Source organism: Barbus barbus (assembly GCF_936440315.1).
Source record: "Barbus barbus genome assembly, chromosome: 45".
NCBI lineage: Eukaryota > Metazoa > Chordata > Actinopteri > Cypriniformes > Cyprinidae > Barbus > Barbus barbus.
Window position 1 is genome coordinate 23,299,736 of NC_136723.1, and position 20,530 is coordinate 23,320,265.

Here is a 20,530-nt window from a genome sequence, read left to right on the forward strand (position 1 = left end):
CTGGACAAAAATGCATCATTTGAACTTTTTTTTAGTTTATTGCGTTTATTACATATACACAATTACATTTATATTATAATAATTTATATTAAAATATTTGACATATTACACGGCATAAAATGTAATTCCAGTGCGGCAGGTGGCAGTAATGCGCTTTTGAGTGCAAGAAAAAACATGGCGGCGTCCTTGAGCAGACAGACAAAATTGTTCTCGGTAAGATTTAATTAAACTCTTTTTTTTTTGCTGTTCTAACTAATAACACGTTTCTAATCGGGAGGATCTTCCATATCTTATATAACCGACGCAGAAGCGTTCTGATAGATATATAACTGTTAGATACTGGCACTGAATGTAGTGTTGACACGATTTCGACTGAATAAGCAGTAAATATAATTTATCAAATATTGTGTTTTCGTAGATTGTGACCAGCCAGTTCAATTCTGCGGCATGTTTCAGGAACATTCACTGTACTGCAGCTTGTTTGAAGGTATGTGATCAAACTCCAGTGTTTCAGTCAGTTTGTGTATCTAAGCACATTTAATTTAGCTTCTATTTTGTTCTAAATATAGTTAAGTGGGGAACATATGGTTAAACAATTTTAAAAAGTACGAAAATATTAACACATTTAATTATTTATTTACTTACTATTTTTGTACTATTGAACTTCAGCCTTTAAAATTAAACAAAGCCTTATTTGTCCCATATTTACATTTATATATACTAAAATGGGCAAATAGCAGTAGCAGACTAATCCAATAATTAAGTGAAAAAATGCATAAAACAATTTCAAAACTCCAGAATAAATGAAAGAACATTTCTGCATGTAAAGCACAAAATGTACAAGAAATATCTACATTGATATTAGTGAAATCTATAAGATTGCAACAGTAAAATGTATGTGTTTGAAGAGTTTACGAGCAATTTTATTTGTGATTTAGTATTTATAAAGTAGCTGTCAAGTTTTATTCCACATTGGACCATCAACAGTCGTTTAAAAATGTCATAGTAGTAGACGAAATCAAAGCCTGGACACACTGAATATTAAACGAGGGAAGGACAGAGACTAGAATCAGTATTTTTAACCCAGAGGATCTGTCTTCTCTCGAACAGAACCGTGCAGCTCGTATTCGAGTGGGTAAAGGAGACAAGTCTGTGACGTACGAGCAGGCGTATCATCCTCATCACATCGGCCACAGAAAGGGCTGGCTCTCACAACACACCAGTAAGTCACATCCCCACTCTTTACCCTGTTGGATTCCCAGCATTACTGAAGCTATGTGGGATGGTAATAAAGACCTTGTTGGCTCGTTTAGCTGTTGTATCATAAATAAGACTCTTTTCTACATCCCGCAGGTAATCTTCAGGGTGAAGATGGAGCGGCGGAGCGTGTTGTGGAGGACGTCTTCATCAGACGCTTCATGTATGGCACGTTTCACGGCTGTTTAGCGGATGAGGTGGTGATCAAACGCAGAGGAAACCTCCTGGTCATCTGTGCTGTGATGATACAGAAACTCTTACCATCGAAATTCTACTTTCTCATCGGTTACACAGAGGAACTGCTCTCCCATTTCTACAAATGCCCAGTTAAAATCGAGATGCAGACAGTGGAAGAAAAAGTAGTCAATAAATACTCCAGGTCTTTTTCCCATTTAGATTTAGCATTGCAAACAGCACCAGTCATCGCCTGGAGTAACTTGCCATAGATAAATGAGATAAAACCCTTGGGATCTTTTTTTAATCAAACAAGATGGCCTCGAGAGGGGAAAGAGAAAGGTTCGATAAATGACCACATTGCTGTATCTGAATAAAATGTGTAACCTGTAGGTACTTAAAGAAAGATTTAGAGGGGAGAAAGTATTTCTGTTGTAGTTGTTCGAAAGACATAAGTGTGTCACCCTCATAAAGCTTGTCAAACGTTTGAATGCCATGTTTAGAAATACCATCTTTAAGAACAGGAGGTAGAAAGAGATTATTATAGAAAGCAGTCGATCTAAACAGAGTCTGCCTGCAATTCAACTTTTTGCACCAACAATCAGTGTTAAGTCAATTTCTCCGCATTTTAAAATTGAATGAGAATTGTTGATTGCAGCATTATATTTAGATCTGCTCATGTTGCAAAAAAATGTTTTTTCTGTGTTTTTTTTATGCGTTTAGCATTGCAGCTGATCGCACGTATCTGTTGAGTGAGTGAATGAATGCAATGGCCAATCAGAGGCATTTAGATTAGTTACCAGTGATGAAGAAAATGCCTGATTGATTCAATTAATATAAGTATTTAACATAAGAGGCAACACAAACACATAAGATAATTCCATTTACAAAAAGAAAAAAAAATGCCCTGGAAATAAATCCCAGGGGAAAAATATTGCCCCTTAAATGGAAAAATATATGAATGACCCTGCAGTTGTTGTTTTTCGTCACTCAAACAGCAGTGAATTATGTATTTTGCATTTTTATTTTTAACTTATGTATTTTATAAATTGACTTGACAAGGATTAAAATCACTTTGATTCTTTAATTCAGTCAGCAATAAATATTACTTTATATTAAGACTATTATGCATATTCCATAAAGTTAATCATGCTCAGTTTCTTCATTTAATCAGTCTAGATGACTTTCAATCAGAACCATGTTAAAATACATTTAGAAAGAAAACAATTTGTATCAAGTGGATGCTGCAAAGTAAGTTTAATTTTTTCATAAATTTATTGATTATTCAAAATTTGTATCATACAAAAGGCACAAACACTGCTTTATTGCAAAAAGGCACAATCATATTTTAGGTTAAAATCAAAGTTGGCAAAATTCCCTTAAATATCAGACCTTTCCCTTCATCGTTTTAAAATGACATCAGAACAGGATTTCCATTATGGCACATGAGCGTTTTCAATTATGCATACATATAAGGTTTAATTCACAGTATCAACAAACAGAAAAAAACCTCTTAAAATGCAAAAGATGAATGTTTTGATGGTAGTATATTTAGCCAAACATGACAAGATTTGGTTTAAACATTCATTTATCGTAAAAGTGCTGAAAAAAAAAAAAATTTGCAGTAAGAAGTAAGGCAAGCCTGACGACGAGTAATCCTCCAAGTGAACTGGTTCAAGCCCTTAGAAACGGTGTTCATGTAGCTGTATGACAGCGTTTGAACTAGAATCACGCTGTAGGTACATTCACATTTAAAGGAGGGAAGTGCATGTGACTTCCCAAATCAGAATTAAAGGGAGAGTTCTGTAAATATTTACTCATCCGAACCTGTTTGACTCTCTCTCTTGCACCAAATGCAAATCCATCCACTTTCATTGTACGGTAAAAAGAAGAAAGTAAGGGTTGAGTAAATATTGACAGGACATGAACTGTCTCTTTAAGAATTTCAGGAGAGATTTGTGAACGCCCTGATAGGACTTCACATTACCCAATTTGGCGTTCGCTGCTAGAGCAGGGCTGGGGTCCGGCCCGCCCACGGGCACAGTTTTATTTGATGTTTCGACAGCTGTCACCCGTGCAGGACTGCAGCTTGATCAGCCGTTGGTTCATGATCTGCAGAAGCGAAGGATCGACCTTCTTCACGATGTTCTCCAGCTGATGGGGATCTGACGTCACGTTGTACACCTCTACGAACGACTGCAGGAGATAACAGGGGAAATTCACTGAGGTTCAGCTTAACCACAACGGCCCACCTGACTGACGTGCTCACCTCGTTGTCTGCGAACTCGCAGTACTGCAGGTTTGCATCCTTCAGAGTTCTGACGCAGGCGTACGTGTTGTTGAAGGAGTCTTCACATACACAGTCTGGGAAGCATTCCTAGAAGTAAGAGAAAACGTCACTTGGTATTACAAGAAATCAGGAGAGGTTGATGGGAAAATGCATCATGCCATAGAAGAACCACTTTTGCTTCAATTTGTTCTTAGTGTAAAGAACATTTTTCCACTATGAAGGATTTTTTGTGCAATGTAAAAGATTTGTTCATGGAACCAATGGCAATAAAGCAGCTTTGTTTTGAAGAGTGTAGTACGTGATTCCAGAAGCACTTACAGCTAGTCCAGGGCCGAGTTTAGGGCAGCTGGGATCTTCAGAGACATGTCCCTCACCGGTGTACTCAACCAGGAAGAAGGGCCGTTCAGTGCCATTACGCAACGATGGTGCCTACATGAGAACAGTAGAGGAGATAAAACACTGAGAAAACTTTCTTTCATTGTGTCATTATTAGACAATCCTCATAATGAGAATTCTCCTTCATGGAACTTTAATTATTCTCATTAATGTAATGCAAAAATGTAACGCTCGGATACAATTTCTCTTGAAAATAAACATTAGCATAAACACTAGATGCAGAAAATATTACTATAGCATGTATAGTTGCTTTCTAGTAATGAGATTTGAGGGGAAAGTGCTTAATTTTCACAATGCATAAAAATCTTAATGGTCCTAAACATGCTTTATTTTTTTCCTTTTTAGAAAATATTTTTTTCCTCTTTTGATTTGGCCTTGAAATATTTGGCCGTTTTTTTAATGATCTGGAGGTGAGCACCAAGGCAGCATTTATTTAATCAGAAATACTGTAAAATATTACAATTTAATATAACTGGTTTCTATTGCAATATTTCGTAAAATATCATTACTGTGATGTAAATCTGAATTTTTCAGCATTATTACTCCAGTCTTCAGTGTCACATGATCCTTCAGAAATCATTCTAATAAACTGATTTGCTCAAGAAACATTTCTTATTATTCTTATGAGTGTTAAAAACATCTGGGATGCCTAATATTTTTGTAGAAACATGATACTTTTTTTGTTTTGTTCAATGAGTAGAAAGAACAGCATTTACTTGAAACAGATCTTGTGTTTACATTATAAATGTCTTTACTGTGACTTTGATCAATTTAATGCATCCTTGATAAATAAAAGTATTAATTGCTTTCACAAAAAAATCGGAGATCGTTGTCAAATAAGTGTGTATGATATATAATGCTACATTGAGATGGATATTGTAGTGAAAAATGCTTAAAACAGGTGAAATGGCATATACATTCACAGTAGAAAAATATAAACAAACAAATGTGACCCTGGAGTTAAGTTTATTTGCAGCAATAGCCAAAAATACATTGTATTGGTCAAAATTATAGATTTTTCTTTTATGCCAAAAATCATTAGGATATTAAGTAAAGATCATGTTCCATGAAGATATTTAGTAAATTTCCTACTGTCAATATATCAAAACTTTATTTTGATCAGTAATATGCATTGCTAAGAACTTAATTTGGACAACTTTAAAGGAGATTTTCTCAATATGTAGATGTATTTGCACCCTCAGATTCCAGATTTTCAGTTGATGTATAAATCTCAATTTTGAAAAATGGAAACTTAAGACTGGTTTTGTGCTCCAGGGTCACAAATAAGAATATAAATACACGTGTACTGAAACAGGAAGTGAAAATCATGACACACTCACCATCTGTGGCAGGAAAGACTGTCCGTCCATGTTGACGGTGGAGACATTTACTCCTGCGATGTCCAGGATAGTCATAGACAGATCTATATTCAGCACTGGAGACTAGCGGACAGTTAAACAGAATTTTTACATATAATAATATATTTATAGACACTGTTCAATAAATCTGTAATTCTTTTATCGAACCTGAAGTGTTTGTTTAGGTTTGATTCCTGGACCCCGAACTAAGAGAGGGATGCGAATATCAAACTCGTACAGCTGTCTCTTGTCAATGGGCAATGAGAACTGGCCTGAAATTGATTTAAAAATATGGTGACAAAGTCAAGAGGACAACAGGTCAATAAAACTGTGGAGACTGAGGACGCACCGGTGTGATAGCCGTGATCAGACGTGTAGAAGATGTACGTGTTGCTCAACTCCTTTATTGAATCCAGTTTCTTAATCAGCTGCTCCACCATATCGTCCACTGACAGAAGCGTCTGCCACCTATCAGAGATATTACATACACATCTCAATAGAGCGATTTAGTTGATAGAATGTTGTATGAATCTATATTTGCGTACCTGCTGCGGTAAGCCTTGTCGAGGTACTCAATGGAGCTGTTTGGCATTGGATTCGCAGGCTGCCGGAGTAACCAATGTTTGTCCTAAAATCAGAGAAACAGCATATTATGGTCATGCTGAGTTCAGAAAATACTTTAATTGCATCAAAATATAATTTAGCAATATGAACATGCAGACAAAAAATTAAACTGAACATATATAACAAATAATAAAATATATATTAAAATCTATTTTGGTGAAAATAACATTCATTATCAAATTGTATTTAATGCATAATATTATAGATTTTTAAATATATAATTAATGCATGATATTATGAAATTAAAATGTTTCATAAAAATTCATTTAAATTATTAATATGGTTTACATTTATTAACACTCAATGGCTGGTATTTTGGCAAAAATTTAAGAACAGATATAGCAACATGTAAATATATATATATATATATATTTTCTTTCTTTTTGCAATTTCTTAACACTCACTGACTGGTAAATCTAAGAACATATTTTTACAAAACACGAATTAAAAAACAAGCTTTTTGCTCTATTTTAAAAATAAAAATTTTAATACGCAAAATTTTTAATTAAAGGTCTTTATTTGTTTTGAGATATTGTGAAAAAAAATGTCCTCGTTTCCAGCTGCAGTTCTTCCTCATAATGTGTCAGATATCATTACGGATCAAACTGAAAGCTGAACCTTTCCAGGCACGTTGAAGCTGCCGTTTCGTGGTGCCTTGACGTCGCTGAAGGACTGCTGATACTGAGGGGCGGCCGTCCACGGTGAATGAGGAGACGGCGGACACAACATCATGAAGAACGGGTGACTGGGGCTCCGCTCCTCCAGGAAGTGCAGCGAGCGGTTCAACTAGAATCAACAAACATTTGATTTCAGATTTTAAACACCAGTTTTTCACGCAAGATATATTTTGCAAACAAACTGGATTGTCTGGTGGGTCATGCAGCTTGACATTGGATCACATTTGAATACCATATAGACTGTAAGAATTGAAAAACATGGCTCAAATAAATAGATTTTTCTTTTGTTGACCGCAAGATGCCTCTTGGTTTAGATTTTATTTAATGCAATGAAATTCATATTTTTAATAAAAAATTTAAATATTTGCATGCTGCAGATGATCGAGAAAACAAACAAAAAATCTTGAAAACTTTTTGTTTTTATTTCAATGAGCTGCCAAATTAAAAAAAAAAAGAATAAATTACAAAAACATGCAATACATCACAAAACCTTTAATTAAAAAATTAAATAAATGTATACACTATTTTATACTAAACTAATATAAAAATTTAATAAATAAAAATATCAATAAAGTAAATTATTAAAAAAAAAACTTAAAAAAAAATATAAAAAAATTTAAATGGTCAAAAAAAAAAAAAAAAAAAAAACTATAATAGTATCTCAATGATACTGAAATAACAGTGCTACACCTGGCCCAGACTGTGGAAAACCACTGTTGTGAGAGGAGTTTAATTTAGGACTAGAGTTCATCTGTTTCCAGGACACCTGCCCTTAGTTAAATAAGAACAGAGCAACGGTCAGTGACGGCACGATTCCAGCCCAGGTTTTAGCATCAGATAAGCAATAAAACAATGTTGCAGGCCGTATCAAGCAGTCCAGTCATGCGTCTCACAGAAGTCACATGACTCACTGCAGCGTAGACAGGCACATTCAGAGTCACACAGAATGAAACTATGCGGCTTCTCAGTCGGTCATGAGGCAAACAGCTTGTGTCTTGCTCTAAAACAGCCAATGGCGATATTATTAGGTAACCACTGTGTTAAGTGACATTTCCAACGTAAAACAAGTTTAGCAGGTGATGAAGCAATTCATAGACCGTCACATTTAGCAGGAAGTAAATAGCTGCAAAAATTGAGCGACTGTTTACGCCTCTAAAAATTTATATTTGATTTAATGTGACATAACATGCTCCAACTTGAAGTCAAATGACTCTATTTATGTTGCTAATACACATTCTTAGTCTTATTGTGAACTATTTATCAGGGCAACTTATTCAAAAAAAGACCGTTTACATATACATATTAATATATTAATTTATTTATATATAAATAAAATAAGTCTATTTTATTTCTCATTGAATGTCCTGTTTAATCCAGAAGTGCATCACATTATGGAAGTAAAATGGGATACAGATCCTGTTTTAATGTTGACTCTACACTTAAAAGCATTAAACACTTACAACCAGGTCTGTGAGATAGTCCTTCTCATAGCTGTCTCCATGTTTTTCCTCTTTTCCATTCACAGACAGTGTGTAATTGTAATATTTAGAGTTTCCCACCTGCGGAGACACAAATAAATCCAAAAGTGTTAGATCATACAACAAAATTAAATATTTGCTTTAAAACTATCAGTAAAAGGGAAATTAAATGGTTAAAAACCAGATCTGCTTTTGCAGTGCAAGCTGTAATGAGATCGCATCACATGACCATATTAAACCATGCATTGTTCATGAATGCTTGTCTATAGGTGACTGACACTGTCGGATAGGGGAAGTATAGAACATATTGCAGCACATACAGCATTTTCCCCGCTGATCTGAATGTTAAAGGGAAGTAGTCTTGGAATGATCCGTCCGTTCATGAGTCATGACTTACCAGTGCGTGCCATTGGTCCCAGCCAGGAGGCACATGACCCACACCGCCTGCATCCTTACTTCCATACTGAGGACACAGAGAGGGATTCATGTAGAACTGGAAGAATCTCATGAAACCAGTCAAGAACAAGCGTCATATTTCATCTCTAATAATATAGATATTTTGGATTTTAGAAATTAAAAAAAATATTTTTTTGTTGAAGAAATTAAGGCTATTTTATGGGGCGGGGGTTGCATTGTGAAATGTTTTAATGAAAATTAAGTACATTTAATTTCCCAATTATCAAAATAATATTATATTATTAATTTAATGTTAATTATATTAAATTGTTATAATATGTACATACATATTTATATACAATTTGTTGTACAACTGCTGACTGAAATAAATTATTGTATTTTACTATTTTTTTTAATAATAATCAAATTGACTGAGCTTAATAATTATGAAAATAAAGTCACATTACAAAAACAAACTTAATGTTAAAAACAGGCAAAATTTTCTTTGTGTTTTTTTAATACACTTTTGGGGTAAAATGTGACATGTTTTAGCGTACAATTAAAGATTTTGTGCATTACAACATTATTTTTTTATTACAATTAAGCACATTATCTTCATCTGTTGTCATTACTATAATGCAAAAAGATTATAATAAAAAATATTGTATAATTCACAAAAATATTCAACAAAATATATTTAAGTAATTAAAATAATTTAAATGATATTATATATTTTTATATTTTATTAAATTATTTTACTCCGTTTTCTTGAATTTGAGGCAACCAGGGAAACAACTGAAAACGAACACAAACATTAGCAGTATTTCAAACTTCTCAAACCCGTAAGATTGTTGTTGGCTTAGAACGCTTTAAATATTTTGATTGCAAATATTTAAGCACGTTGTGCAGAGCTTCTGTTATCATTGCAGGCAAATTTCAAAGAACGAACACCATGTAAATAGGCCAGAGATAGTGTATAGAGCACCAAACGGGTCAAAAGCCGACCTGATTCAGGTATTTCCCGCCGTAGAAGGTCTGGTAGCGAATCTTATTGAGGTAAAGCGGAAAGGCGAAGGGCTCGGCCTCCTTCTGCCACGTCGTGCTGCTGCAGTTGCCAGAGATGGAGTTATTTCGGACCAAATGATTGTGTGGATATTTACCAGTGAGGATGCTGCTGCGGCTGGGACAGCACAGAGGGGTGGCAGTGAACTAAACACAACAGGAGAGGAGAAACTTGTGATATTTGATCAGATCCATAAAAAAAAATCTTTGGATCATGACTGAGCACTCACAGCATTGGAGAAAGTCACACCAGCATCACCGATCAGTGCTTTGGTCTTCTTCATGGGAGTCTGTGAATAAAAAAAAGATTCTATGAGATGGCTATAGTGTCAATATGATGCATCACATGTAACAACAAAAGTGTCAACAGGATGTGTGATTTCACACACTAACTTTAGCCGAATTACTTGTTCCTGGACTTGATTCTTAAAACAACAGCAGCTTCATATGACTTTAACATGGGACTGGTTTAGCCTAGTAGTTTTATCACCACAACATTATTTTCATGATGCTTAAGTACATCGTTTTTATTTCAGTCAGCTCTAGTACAATAAATGCTGCGATGTATAAATACTTTTAAATTAAAATAATGCATTTTGATATTTAACAATTTAATATTTTTGCATTATCCGTGCAATTATCTGCTAATAAATGTGCTTTATTTTGTGAAACAATGTCAATGTAAAACCCTAAAACAGCAACGAAAAACTATTTCTTCATTTTGAAGTGAATGAGGTGTTTACACACATACTACGTTTTTACACAACATTTCTATGGACAGAGTACTAACTAATATATATATATATATATATATATATATATATATATATATATATATATATATATATATATATATATATATATATATATATATATATATATATAAGAAAAATCAATGCAAAATTGCCTATGCTATAATGTATAAATACTGTTGCATTTAACTAAACATATACATCTAAAACAATTTAATAAATTTTTTATCAGTATGGGAATTGGGAAATGAAATGTGCTTGCTTTTCATGGTAAAATGTCACAATTTAAAGACATTTAATGAACAAAATATTTCCTAATTGTGTTCTGTTTGAATCGGAGGTGAATACATACATATACAGAGTACTAATTTATTTTATTTCTTTTGTACATACACTAAGGTAGTACCATGGTGTTTTTGTAAGTTCACTGAAGTACTATGTATTATGGTGCATAAGGTTCAGTGCTATCGTGTTACCATCTAAAACCACAGTTACCAGCAAGTCACCGCCACAATTGTGAAGAAGTGAGTCATGGTGCACGACAATTAAAAGCATTTGAAGTCTAATTTTGTTCACTTACCATTCCCCCCATCTCCACATCCTGGTCGTCGGTGAGAATGAGGATGATGTTGCTCAGTTTGGCGCATTGTGAACACCTGAGCGTGCAGGTGAGGACAAACAGACAGGTGAACAAGACGCGCGCGCTCGCCATGAGGCCAAAACCAGACCAAACCAGGCCAAACCCGCAGCCTGTCTGCCTGGAGAACCGGTGTGAAGCAGATGAGGGTTATGAGTGGCGAACAGCAGCACACACACAGTGGGATGAACTGAGAAAGTTTGAGGAAGTGAGACACTCAGTGGGTCATATGACTACAACCTGATCTAACAGCTGATGCATGCACAGTTCATAATGAAGCAACGACATAATAAATGTTCGCTCTTGTAGAGTTTGTTTTTTTTTCTCCACAAAGATTGCATCTGTTTAACCATGTTCTGGGCCTTTTTTCATCGTTTTAAATAACTGTTTAATTAATTATTACTTATTTCTCTGACAAAAAAAAATCTTCCTACGTATTTTTAAAAATATATATTTAATTTAAAAATGGAAAATGCAAGTTTATAATTTATAAGTCCGACGAAAATGATATATTTCTATAATTTTCGTTTATTCGCGTATGTGTAAATTAATAAAGAGAAATACAGAACAAAAATGACACCTCAGATTACTGTCAAATTAACAAAATAAAAGTGTATCAAACATGACCACGTGCGTTTTAATGCAAGGTCACACCCTTTCACGTTCGCATATGACAAAGTATTGTAAATGCATTTGAAGATCAAGGAAATCTGCCCTTTTGTATCGTTTTATTTTTATTATATAACTACTGTGAGTTAAGTTATTGTGGCCATAGACATATATATATGTATCATATATCATATCTATGATATATCTATGATGAATCATATATATATCTATGATTGTGGCAACCTACGTAGGCTATGTATGCACGGTCTGCACCCAGTCGGAACATTTTATGGGTGCACCAAAACTTTCCTAACATGTGCATCACCCAAAATAGATCCCCCTGGATACAATTCTATGACACATGAGGTCTGTCTTCCGAGAGGTGGCGCCTGTGGCCCAAAAACCTTGAATCACAAACGGCTGTGATTGGTCTGTTAGATATATGAACGGCTGTGATTGGTCCGTCAGATATATAAACGGCTGTGATTGGTCCGTCAGATATATAAACGGCTATGATTGGTCCATCTTCACCAGCGCAGAGAAAAGTAACACGTGATTACACCGCTTACAACTTTTAATTTAATTATTATACTCATAAGATTAATTTCTTTCTAGCTGTTTCATTTAAAAACACCCAGTGAAGCATTCAAACAGAATAATTATTTTTATACCCATGTTAACCAATTAAAGAAAACGTTCTGTCCACCGCTTGTTTCTTCTATTGACGTTTTTTATTTCTGTGGTGCACACGTGACACCTTTTCCCTGGAAGAGCAGATATAAGCACAGAGGGTCTGATCTCATCTGCTCTGTGGTGCTAGATGAGGGGATGAAGGTTATGATTTTAGTGTTTGCTCTAGATTATGATCCCATTAAAACGCAGGAAAGTCTCTCTAGCTGTAAACCAACAGAATGACAGCTGTACATTTCCCCATGTTTCTATATTCATCTTGGAGAGGAAGATGGGAACATCTAGAAGAGCATTTCTTACACGACTAGGACGGAGCAAAGGCTTTCTTATTAAAGAAAGCTACAGGTACGAACCCTCAGCACTTTACTATGATATTACCACAGTATTGTTTTGTAGGGGTGCAACTTTTGGACTATTCCTGTTTGTTTTACTCTTACAGTTCCTCCATCACACATGTTGTGTCAGAAAACAACAGTGGAGATGAAGTCCAGGCTTGGCTGGACAACCAAACTGGACGAGACACCTCCAGTTCTGGCCATTTGTTGGACATCAGGTGGTTTACGGAGAGCATGGAGGCTGGACATCCCGTTATAGTTCAGGACAGACACATATTAAAGGTACAAGGACACATTTATGGACACATTACTTTTAAAAGAGCCATTTAACTAAGTATACAGATGTGTTGCAGGTCAGCCCGAAACCCAACGGAGACCCCACAGCAATGCTGATGAAAAGTTATGCCTGTCAAAGACGAATGCCTTTAAAACACCACAATTCATTTCTTACAGTGAGTTATTTATTGTCTCTTTCTAATAATGTGTCTGAAGAGTTTGCTGAACAGTTTGACGCTCTGTCCTGCAGGAGGCTCTTGAAATCTTGGCTCAGAATGCCGAATATAATGATAATGAAGGACGGAGCGTGGCGTTCAGACGGGCAGCATCAGTCCTAAAGGCGCTTCCCTGTCGTGTGAGGAGCATGGAGGATCTGAGGTGTTTGCCCTGCCTGGGTGACCATTCACAGAGAGTTATAAAAGTAATCAAGCTCCCTTATCTTCTCAAAAATCCATATTATCTAGATACATCTGTTAATAAGGCTGTTTCACCTTTTTAGGAGATTTTAGAAGATGGATCATCAAGAGAAGTAGAGTCAACAAGACAATCAGAGCAATATCAGGCCATGAAGGTAAAGATGGGTAGTAGTCTGTTTTTGCAGAAAGAACTGTGAAGGCAGTGTAAATGATATGCCTGATTGGTCAGCTTTAGTGTGTGAATTATGAAGTCATATCTTCCCTTTCTGCAGGCACTAACTGGTATTTTCGGGGTGGGTGTGCGGACGGCAGATCGCTGGATTAGAGAGGGTTTGCGGTCTCCAGACGATTTGATTCGCACAGGACAACAGTTGAACCGTGCACAGCAAGCAGGTACTGCATTGCACTGTTGAACATTATTATTTAGTTATTTGTAATTGTATTCATAAATGTAAAAAAAAATATTAATCATTGAATTTAGGTGTGTGTGTGTATATAAAAATATCAGCACCCTTGGTAAATATGATCAAAGAAGGCTGTGAAAATTAATCTGCATTGTTAATCCTTTTGATCTTTTGTTTAAAAAAAATCACAAAAATCTAACCTTTCATTGGATAATAAGAATTTAAAATGGTGGTAAATATCATTATGAAATAAATGTTTTTCTCAAATATACGTTGGACACAATTATTGGCACCCCTAGAAATTCTTATGAGTAAAATATCTCTGAAGTATATTCCCATTCATATTCACAATTTTGAGCACTCCAGGATGATTATGAACATGAAATGATTCAGCCATGGCTTCCTGTTTCACAGAAATATAAATAGGAGGGAAAACAAAGCCCAAATTCGCTTTATCATCCATCACAATGAGAAAAACCAAAGAATATATTTCTGATGAATCTGCCAGGAAGAGGAAGTGTGTCTATATCGTCCTAATGCACGGTGAGAAGGAGAGTTTGAGTGGCTAAAGACTCTCCAAGGACCACAGCTGGAGAATTGCAGAAAATAGTTGAGTCTCGGGGTCAGAAAACCTTATATATATATATATATATATATATATATATATATATATATATATATATATATATATATATATATATATATATATATATATATATATATATATATATATATATATATAAAAAAAAAAAAAAGTCAAACAGCACCTACATCACCACATGTTGTTTGGGAGGGTTTCAAGAAAAATTCTCCTAGCTCATCAAAAAACAAACTCCAGCATATTCAGTTATCAGACACGACTGGAACTTCAAATGGGACTGGCTTCTATGGTCAGATGAAATAAAAATAAAAAAAGCTTTTTAGCAGCAAACACTCAAGATGGGTTTGGTGAGGGATAAAAAGTACCCCATGTGTACAATGAAACATAATGCTGTATTTGTGATGTTGTGGGCCTATATTTCTGCTGGAGGTCCTGGACATCTTGTTTAGACACATGGCATCATGGATTCTATCAAATACCAACAGATAAAAAATCAATAAGTGACTGACTCTGTTAGAAATCTTATAATGGGCCATGTTTGGATCTTCCAAAATCAATAATCCAAACACAAACCTCAAAAACAACACAAAAATGGGTTACTGGGCACAAAACCAAGCTTCTGCTGGCCATTTCAGTCCTCTGACCTGAACCCTGTAGAAAATGAGTGAGGTGAACTGAAGAGAAGAAGCACCGTCATGGAGCTGTGAATCTGAAGGATCTGGAGTGATTCTGGATGAAGGAATGGTCTCTGATCTCTCGGCAGGTGTTTTCTAACCTCATCAGGTATTATAGGAGAAAATGTAGAGCTGTTAAACTGGCAAATGGAGGTTTCAAAAAGTATTGAATAAAAGGGTGCTGTTAATTGTGGCCAATGTGTGTATTAGAGAAAAATATTTATTTCATAATGATACCCCCCCCCCCCCCATTGTAAATTCTTATTATCCAATGAAAGGTTAGATTTTAGTGAATTTTTAAAATAAAAGATCAAAAGGATTAACAATGCAGAATCATTTTTACAGGCTTCTTTGATCATATTTACCAAGGGTGCCGATATTTTTGGCCATGACTGTATGTGTGTATATATATATATATATATATGACCTCTGACCTCAGGAGTCCAGTATTACGATGACCTCCAGAAACCCGTCACTAAGGTGGAGGCTGATGTCATCAGTGATATCGTCGAGAAAGCCGTGCATGCTGTGCTGCCCGGAGCAGAGATCCAGCTCATGGGAGGCTTCAGGAGGTCTGTGTGCTAATGATGTGCGGAGCTTACTTTAATGCTGTAGCTTCAAAGCAGTTTTCATCATTCATGTGCATTTTAGGTCAAGTCAAATTAATAATGCTTTTTACTATACATATTGATTAGCAGAATCTTTACAGTAAATACTGATGTTAATGTTTCTAATATCTTAATATTTTCATGTCTTATTGTAACATTAATCAGATTACAACTGGATGATAATACAGTTTACATTCTGTGATGATATAAACATCTTTATTTGCTATATATATTTTAGGGGGAAGGAAGTCGGTCATGATGTGGACTTTCTCATAACACACCCAGAGGAAGGAAAAGAGGAAGGATTGATGCCTAAAATCACAAACTGGCTGGAAGAGCAGGTGTTCGTGAAGTTCTGTGAATACTTGCATGATTAAATGCACCCAGTATGGCTGTTTGCTGATGACATTTTAAAGTGAGTTTTTATGTTGAATGACAGAGTAGCATGTATTCTTCATCAGGGTTTGCTGCTGTATCAGAAGACGACCAGAAACTCTTATCTGGAAAAAATGGATGGTCCAGCTCGGGCGTCTAGTAACATGGATCGCTTTGAGAGATGCTTTTCCATATTTAAGCTTCAGAAATCTGCTGTGAGCTCCAAATCAAATTCCACTGCTTCTGCTGAGGATGTCGGTACAGGACGTGAAAGTGAAAGACCCGGTGAGCATCATGCAGAAGCGTCAGGCTGGAGGGCTGTACGGGTCGATCTGGTGGTCAGTCCCTACTGTCAGTTTGCCTTCGCCACTCTCGGATGGACCGGGTCAAAGGTGTGTCTAATCATCCAAACGGCACTGCTTTTTATTTCTATTTTTTTGTGTGTTTGATTTTAGTCGAACATTTTTTGGTTTTGATTGAAATTAACACTTTTAGAAGTACTTTTTAAGTGCTTCATTCAGTAAGTTTTACAGTAGTCAGATCACAGATTATTGGTAAAAAAAAATTGAAAAATATTATTTTCTACCATTTTTGTAGTAAATAATAATTAAAAAATATTATAATTTTTTCATAAATTCAGAAATATTTTAATGAAACAACTTACTATATATATATATATATATATATATATATATATATATATATATATATATATATATTAGTGCTGGGCAACGATTAATCGCATCCACTAATAACAGTTTTTATGTACATAATATATGTGTGTGTACTGTGTATATTTATTATTATTTAGTCATGTAGCAGAAGCTTTTATCCAAAGCGACTTACAAATGAGGACAAACCGAAGCAATCAATTGTAGTATTAAAACAACTAAAAACAGATCCAAAACTAAAATCTAAAACTTTATAAATACTACCTATACACATTTTAAAAATAAAGAAATTAAATAAAAATGACAAATGCATACAATAAAATTTCAAAACTTAAAAACAAAAAAAAAAGAACAAAAAGGTATAAGAGTATAATGATTCGAACATAACACTAAGCCAAACACCAAAAAACACTATATGTATATGTACAACCACACACACACATATATATATATATATATATATATATATATATATATACATACATACATACACACAGTACACGCACCCACATATTATGTACACAAAACCTTTTATTTTGGATGAGATTAATCGGTTCCCAGCACTTCATATATTCAATCATTTTAATATATATATATATATATTAGTTGTATTTTGTTTTTTTATATATATTTTGTTTCATTTAGTTTTATTGGTGAAGTACTTTGTTTAGTAATTTTCATAGCAGTCAGATCACTGGTTATTCATGATGATTTTTAAAGATTTGATGAAAATATTTTTTTATACTTTGTGTGTAAATTTTAAATAATTATCAACTTTTGATATAATAGATTTTGAGTCAATTGTGAGTAATTGATTTAAAATATTTTTTATGAAAAAAAAATAGTAAATATTAAGGTTTTAATTAGAAAAAATATTTTAATTGATTTATATATTTTTGAAATATTTTAATATACATATTTTTTTATATATTTTCATATACTATATTTTCTGAAAGTGTAGTTTTCGTTTTACTGTGTGTTGTTGTTGTTCAAATTTGAGTTGATTGTTTCCTGCATCAGTGTGATTGTCTGAAGTCACACCTGACTGCATGCGGCGGCAGTGTTTTGAGGTCAGTTCCGTTCACTGGTGATGTGCTGTTTGTTCTGCAGCTGTTTGAGAGGGAGTTGAGACGGTGGGCGGGGCAAGAGAAGCACATGTCCTTGAGCAGTCACGCCCTCTACGACAGAAAACAGGTGAACCGCACTAAAAATGCATCATACCTTACCGTATTTGTGTAATAGGATGTATAAAACACCATTTGGTCTATATATAATACAGGTTTTATATGTCGTTATTAAAAGTTTAATTGTAAAATCTTGCTAGAATAGCTATATTTACATCTCTCTCTCTCTCTGTGTGAAACTGTACAGAATCTGTATCTCAGAGCAAAGACGGAAGAGGAGATTTTTGCCTACCTCGGTCTGGAGTTTATTCCTCCATCTGAGCGAAATGCCTGAATCACTACTAATGTGCCAGTGCTTCCATCGCCTAGCCTTATATTTTAGCTCCCAGTTATGATCAGATCACATTTCATATGTAAATGTTTATAGGACACGATGGAAAAGAGACTACAAATGTATCAGGTATCTGATGTTTTTTAGTCAGTCATTTTCCAATAATTGAATCAACAGGGTGTTTTTCACCATATATGTGAACATATAGTATATGTTCATAAGATATTGTTTATCTCTTTGAAATTGAGCATCAAATTAGTTATGTCTTATTTTATACTTTGTAATTAAAGATTATTTTAATTAAAACTCAAAACATGCCTCTTTTGATCATCTTTGGCTTTGGATAATTGACCATAGGTGGTTTTCATGTATTATCCTCTCCATATACTGCAATGGCACATATTTGGACTTGATTTAATTATCTTATCCACTGAAGCGCTTGTCTCAGTTATTCAACAGCTGATATTTGTAGAGATGCCTTATTTCTTATGGAGGCTCAAGGTTTTGTGAGAGAGAGTATTTGATGCATATGTAGACGTTATTGCATATATGCAGGATGTATTTGTGGTTAGATGATGCTTGACATTATTCTAACGTCCTTTTTGTGCACCTGGTTCATTTTGACCCGCTTTTCCCAACCACCTAACATCTATACATGCTCACTGTATATTATAAATGCTTTCTACTTGAGCGCTGCATGGGGAAGAACAGACCACATAACTGAAGAAAATAATCACACAGACATTTTTTTCTACTTAGAGCCTATTTAAAAGAAGAACAATTACAGAATTTCTTTATGATGTTAAGAACTATTACATAAAATATTTGCAACTAGAAACTGACAAAGGGAACGTTGTGGCTTTGGTACTTTTAGATTTAAGTTCTGCTTTTGACATGATTGATCATGAGGTTTTGCTTTTTAGATTTGAGAATCATGTGGGTCTACATGGTACAGTTTTGAAATGGTTTCGTTCTTTTTTTGTCATATAGAAGCTTTCGTATTTCCATTGGTCAGCACGTTTCTTCTGTGCATCCTTTTTCATGTGGAGTACCACAAGGTTCAATTCTCTCTCCGATCTTATTTCATTATATATGCTGCCCGTAGGTGCCATTTTCGAAAAGCATGGAGTGTCGTTCCACCTCTATGCGGATGATACACAATTATATTTTTCATTACAGTATAAAAATAAAGGGTCCATTGGACCATTATTGGCTTGCCTAATTACAAAACTGGCTCAATCAAATTTTTGGGGGTTTTAAATGATAACAAACAGAAATGATTATGTTTGGTTTAAAACCTCATGATGATCATGCTTTTGACCTTGGCCATCGTTCCAAGTATATTACTTCGTTTGCAAAGAATCTTGGTGTTATATTTGATTCAGGCCTGATGTTCGAGAAGCAGGTTAATGCTGTGGTTAAATCAAGTTTTTTTCATTTGCAACGTGTTGCAAATTTGAAGTTTCTTTTTTTTCAACGAAACGCTTTGAACAGATTATCCATCTGTTTATTCTTTCTCGTCTTGATTACTGTAACGCCTTATATTACGGTATTAGCCAGTCTTGTCTGAAGCGTTTACAGGTGGTTCAAAATGCTGCTGCTGACCAGCAGGTGAAGGTTCGATCATGCCACGTCCATTTTAATCTTTTTAAATTAGCTACCAGTCAAGCATAGAGTAATTTTTAAAGTTCTAACTTTTGTTTTTAAATCATTAGACAATCTGGCCCCATCCTACCTTACAGAAGCCTGTTTAAACTACAGTCCTATTAGAGCCTTAAGATCTTAAGATCTAGCCTCCTTACTGTTCCCAGAACAAGGCTACAACATAGAGGTGATCGAGCCTTCGCCGTTGCAGGCCCCAATCTCTGGAACAATTTGCCTGCTTCTATCAGAACTGTATCTTCCTTGTCATATTTTAAGCATTTACTTAAAGAACACCTTTTTTCTTTAGCCTTTAATGAGGCATAGTTCCTGTTTTGATGTATGGGTGTAATGTATTGTTGACTATAGCTCTTTGTACAGCACTTTGGGTCAACCTTGAGTTGCGTGAAATGTGCTTTATAAATAAAAAGAAAGAAACAGCTGTGAAACCTTAATAAATACACATCAGTACATAGTAGAAATGTTTATTTTATTTTTTTTAATACATTTTCTTTGTTTTATTGCCATTTAAAAGTTTGGAGTAAGCAAGAATTCATTCAATTGATCAAAAAAGTGACTGTAAAAGCATTTACAAATTACAAAGGATTTCTATTTTGAACTTTTCATTCCTCCAAGAATGCTGAAAAATATTCAGTTTCCACACAAATATGAAG

General features: G+C 34.7%; 3 protein-coding genes across 3 annotated transcripts; 2 read left to right on the forward strand and 1 right to left on the reverse strand.

Moving 5' to 3' along the window:
- Nucleotides 1-164: 164 nt before the first annotated feature.
- On the forward strand, nucleotides 165-1,703 carry mrps24 (mitochondrial ribosomal protein S24; the record flags this gene model as incomplete). Its single annotated transcript, XM_079407373.1, has 4 exons — nucleotides 165-213; nucleotides 419-487; nucleotides 1,111-1,222; nucleotides 1,354-1,703. The coding sequence occupies exons 1-4, from the start codon at nucleotides 175-177 to the stop codon at nucleotides 1,701-1,703; spliced, it is 570 nt and encodes a 189-aa protein (XP_079263499.1). The 5' UTR covers nucleotides 165-174.
- A 763-nt stretch (nucleotides 1,704-2,466) lies between these two features.
- On the reverse strand, nucleotides 2,467-11,786 carry gnsb (glucosamine (N-acetyl)-6-sulfatase (Sanfilippo disease IIID), b). The gene is made up of 13 exons (XM_079407937.1): nucleotides 11,045-11,786; nucleotides 9,943-10,002; nucleotides 9,656-9,859; nucleotides 8,652-8,717; nucleotides 8,237-8,335; nucleotides 6,718-6,885; nucleotides 6,021-6,103; nucleotides 5,825-5,943; nucleotides 5,644-5,747; nucleotides 5,458-5,559; nucleotides 4,040-4,150; nucleotides 3,701-3,808; nucleotides 2,467-3,627 (listed from the first exon to the last, which is right to left on the reverse strand). Exons 1-13 carry the CDS (start codon nucleotides 11,174-11,176, stop codon nucleotides 3,478-3,480), a joined length of 1,506 nt encoding a protein of 501 aa, XP_079264063.1. The 5' UTR covers nucleotides 11,177-11,786; the 3' UTR covers nucleotides 2,467-3,477.
- A 668-nt stretch (nucleotides 11,787-12,454) lies between these two features.
- polm (polymerase (DNA directed), mu) lies at nucleotides 12,455-20,325 on the forward strand. The gene is made up of 11 exons (XM_079408667.1): nucleotides 12,455-12,745; nucleotides 12,840-13,017; nucleotides 13,089-13,187; nucleotides 13,262-13,432; nucleotides 13,511-13,582; nucleotides 13,700-13,820; nucleotides 15,546-15,678; nucleotides 15,953-16,055; nucleotides 16,176-16,481; nucleotides 17,871-17,954; nucleotides 18,132-20,325. The coding sequence occupies exons 1-11, from the start codon at nucleotides 12,573-12,575 to the stop codon at nucleotides 18,216-18,218; spliced, it is 1,527 nt and encodes a 508-aa protein (XP_079264793.1). The 5' UTR covers nucleotides 12,455-12,572; the 3' UTR covers nucleotides 18,219-20,325.
- The last annotated feature ends 205 nt before the right edge of the window (nucleotides 20,326-20,530 follow it).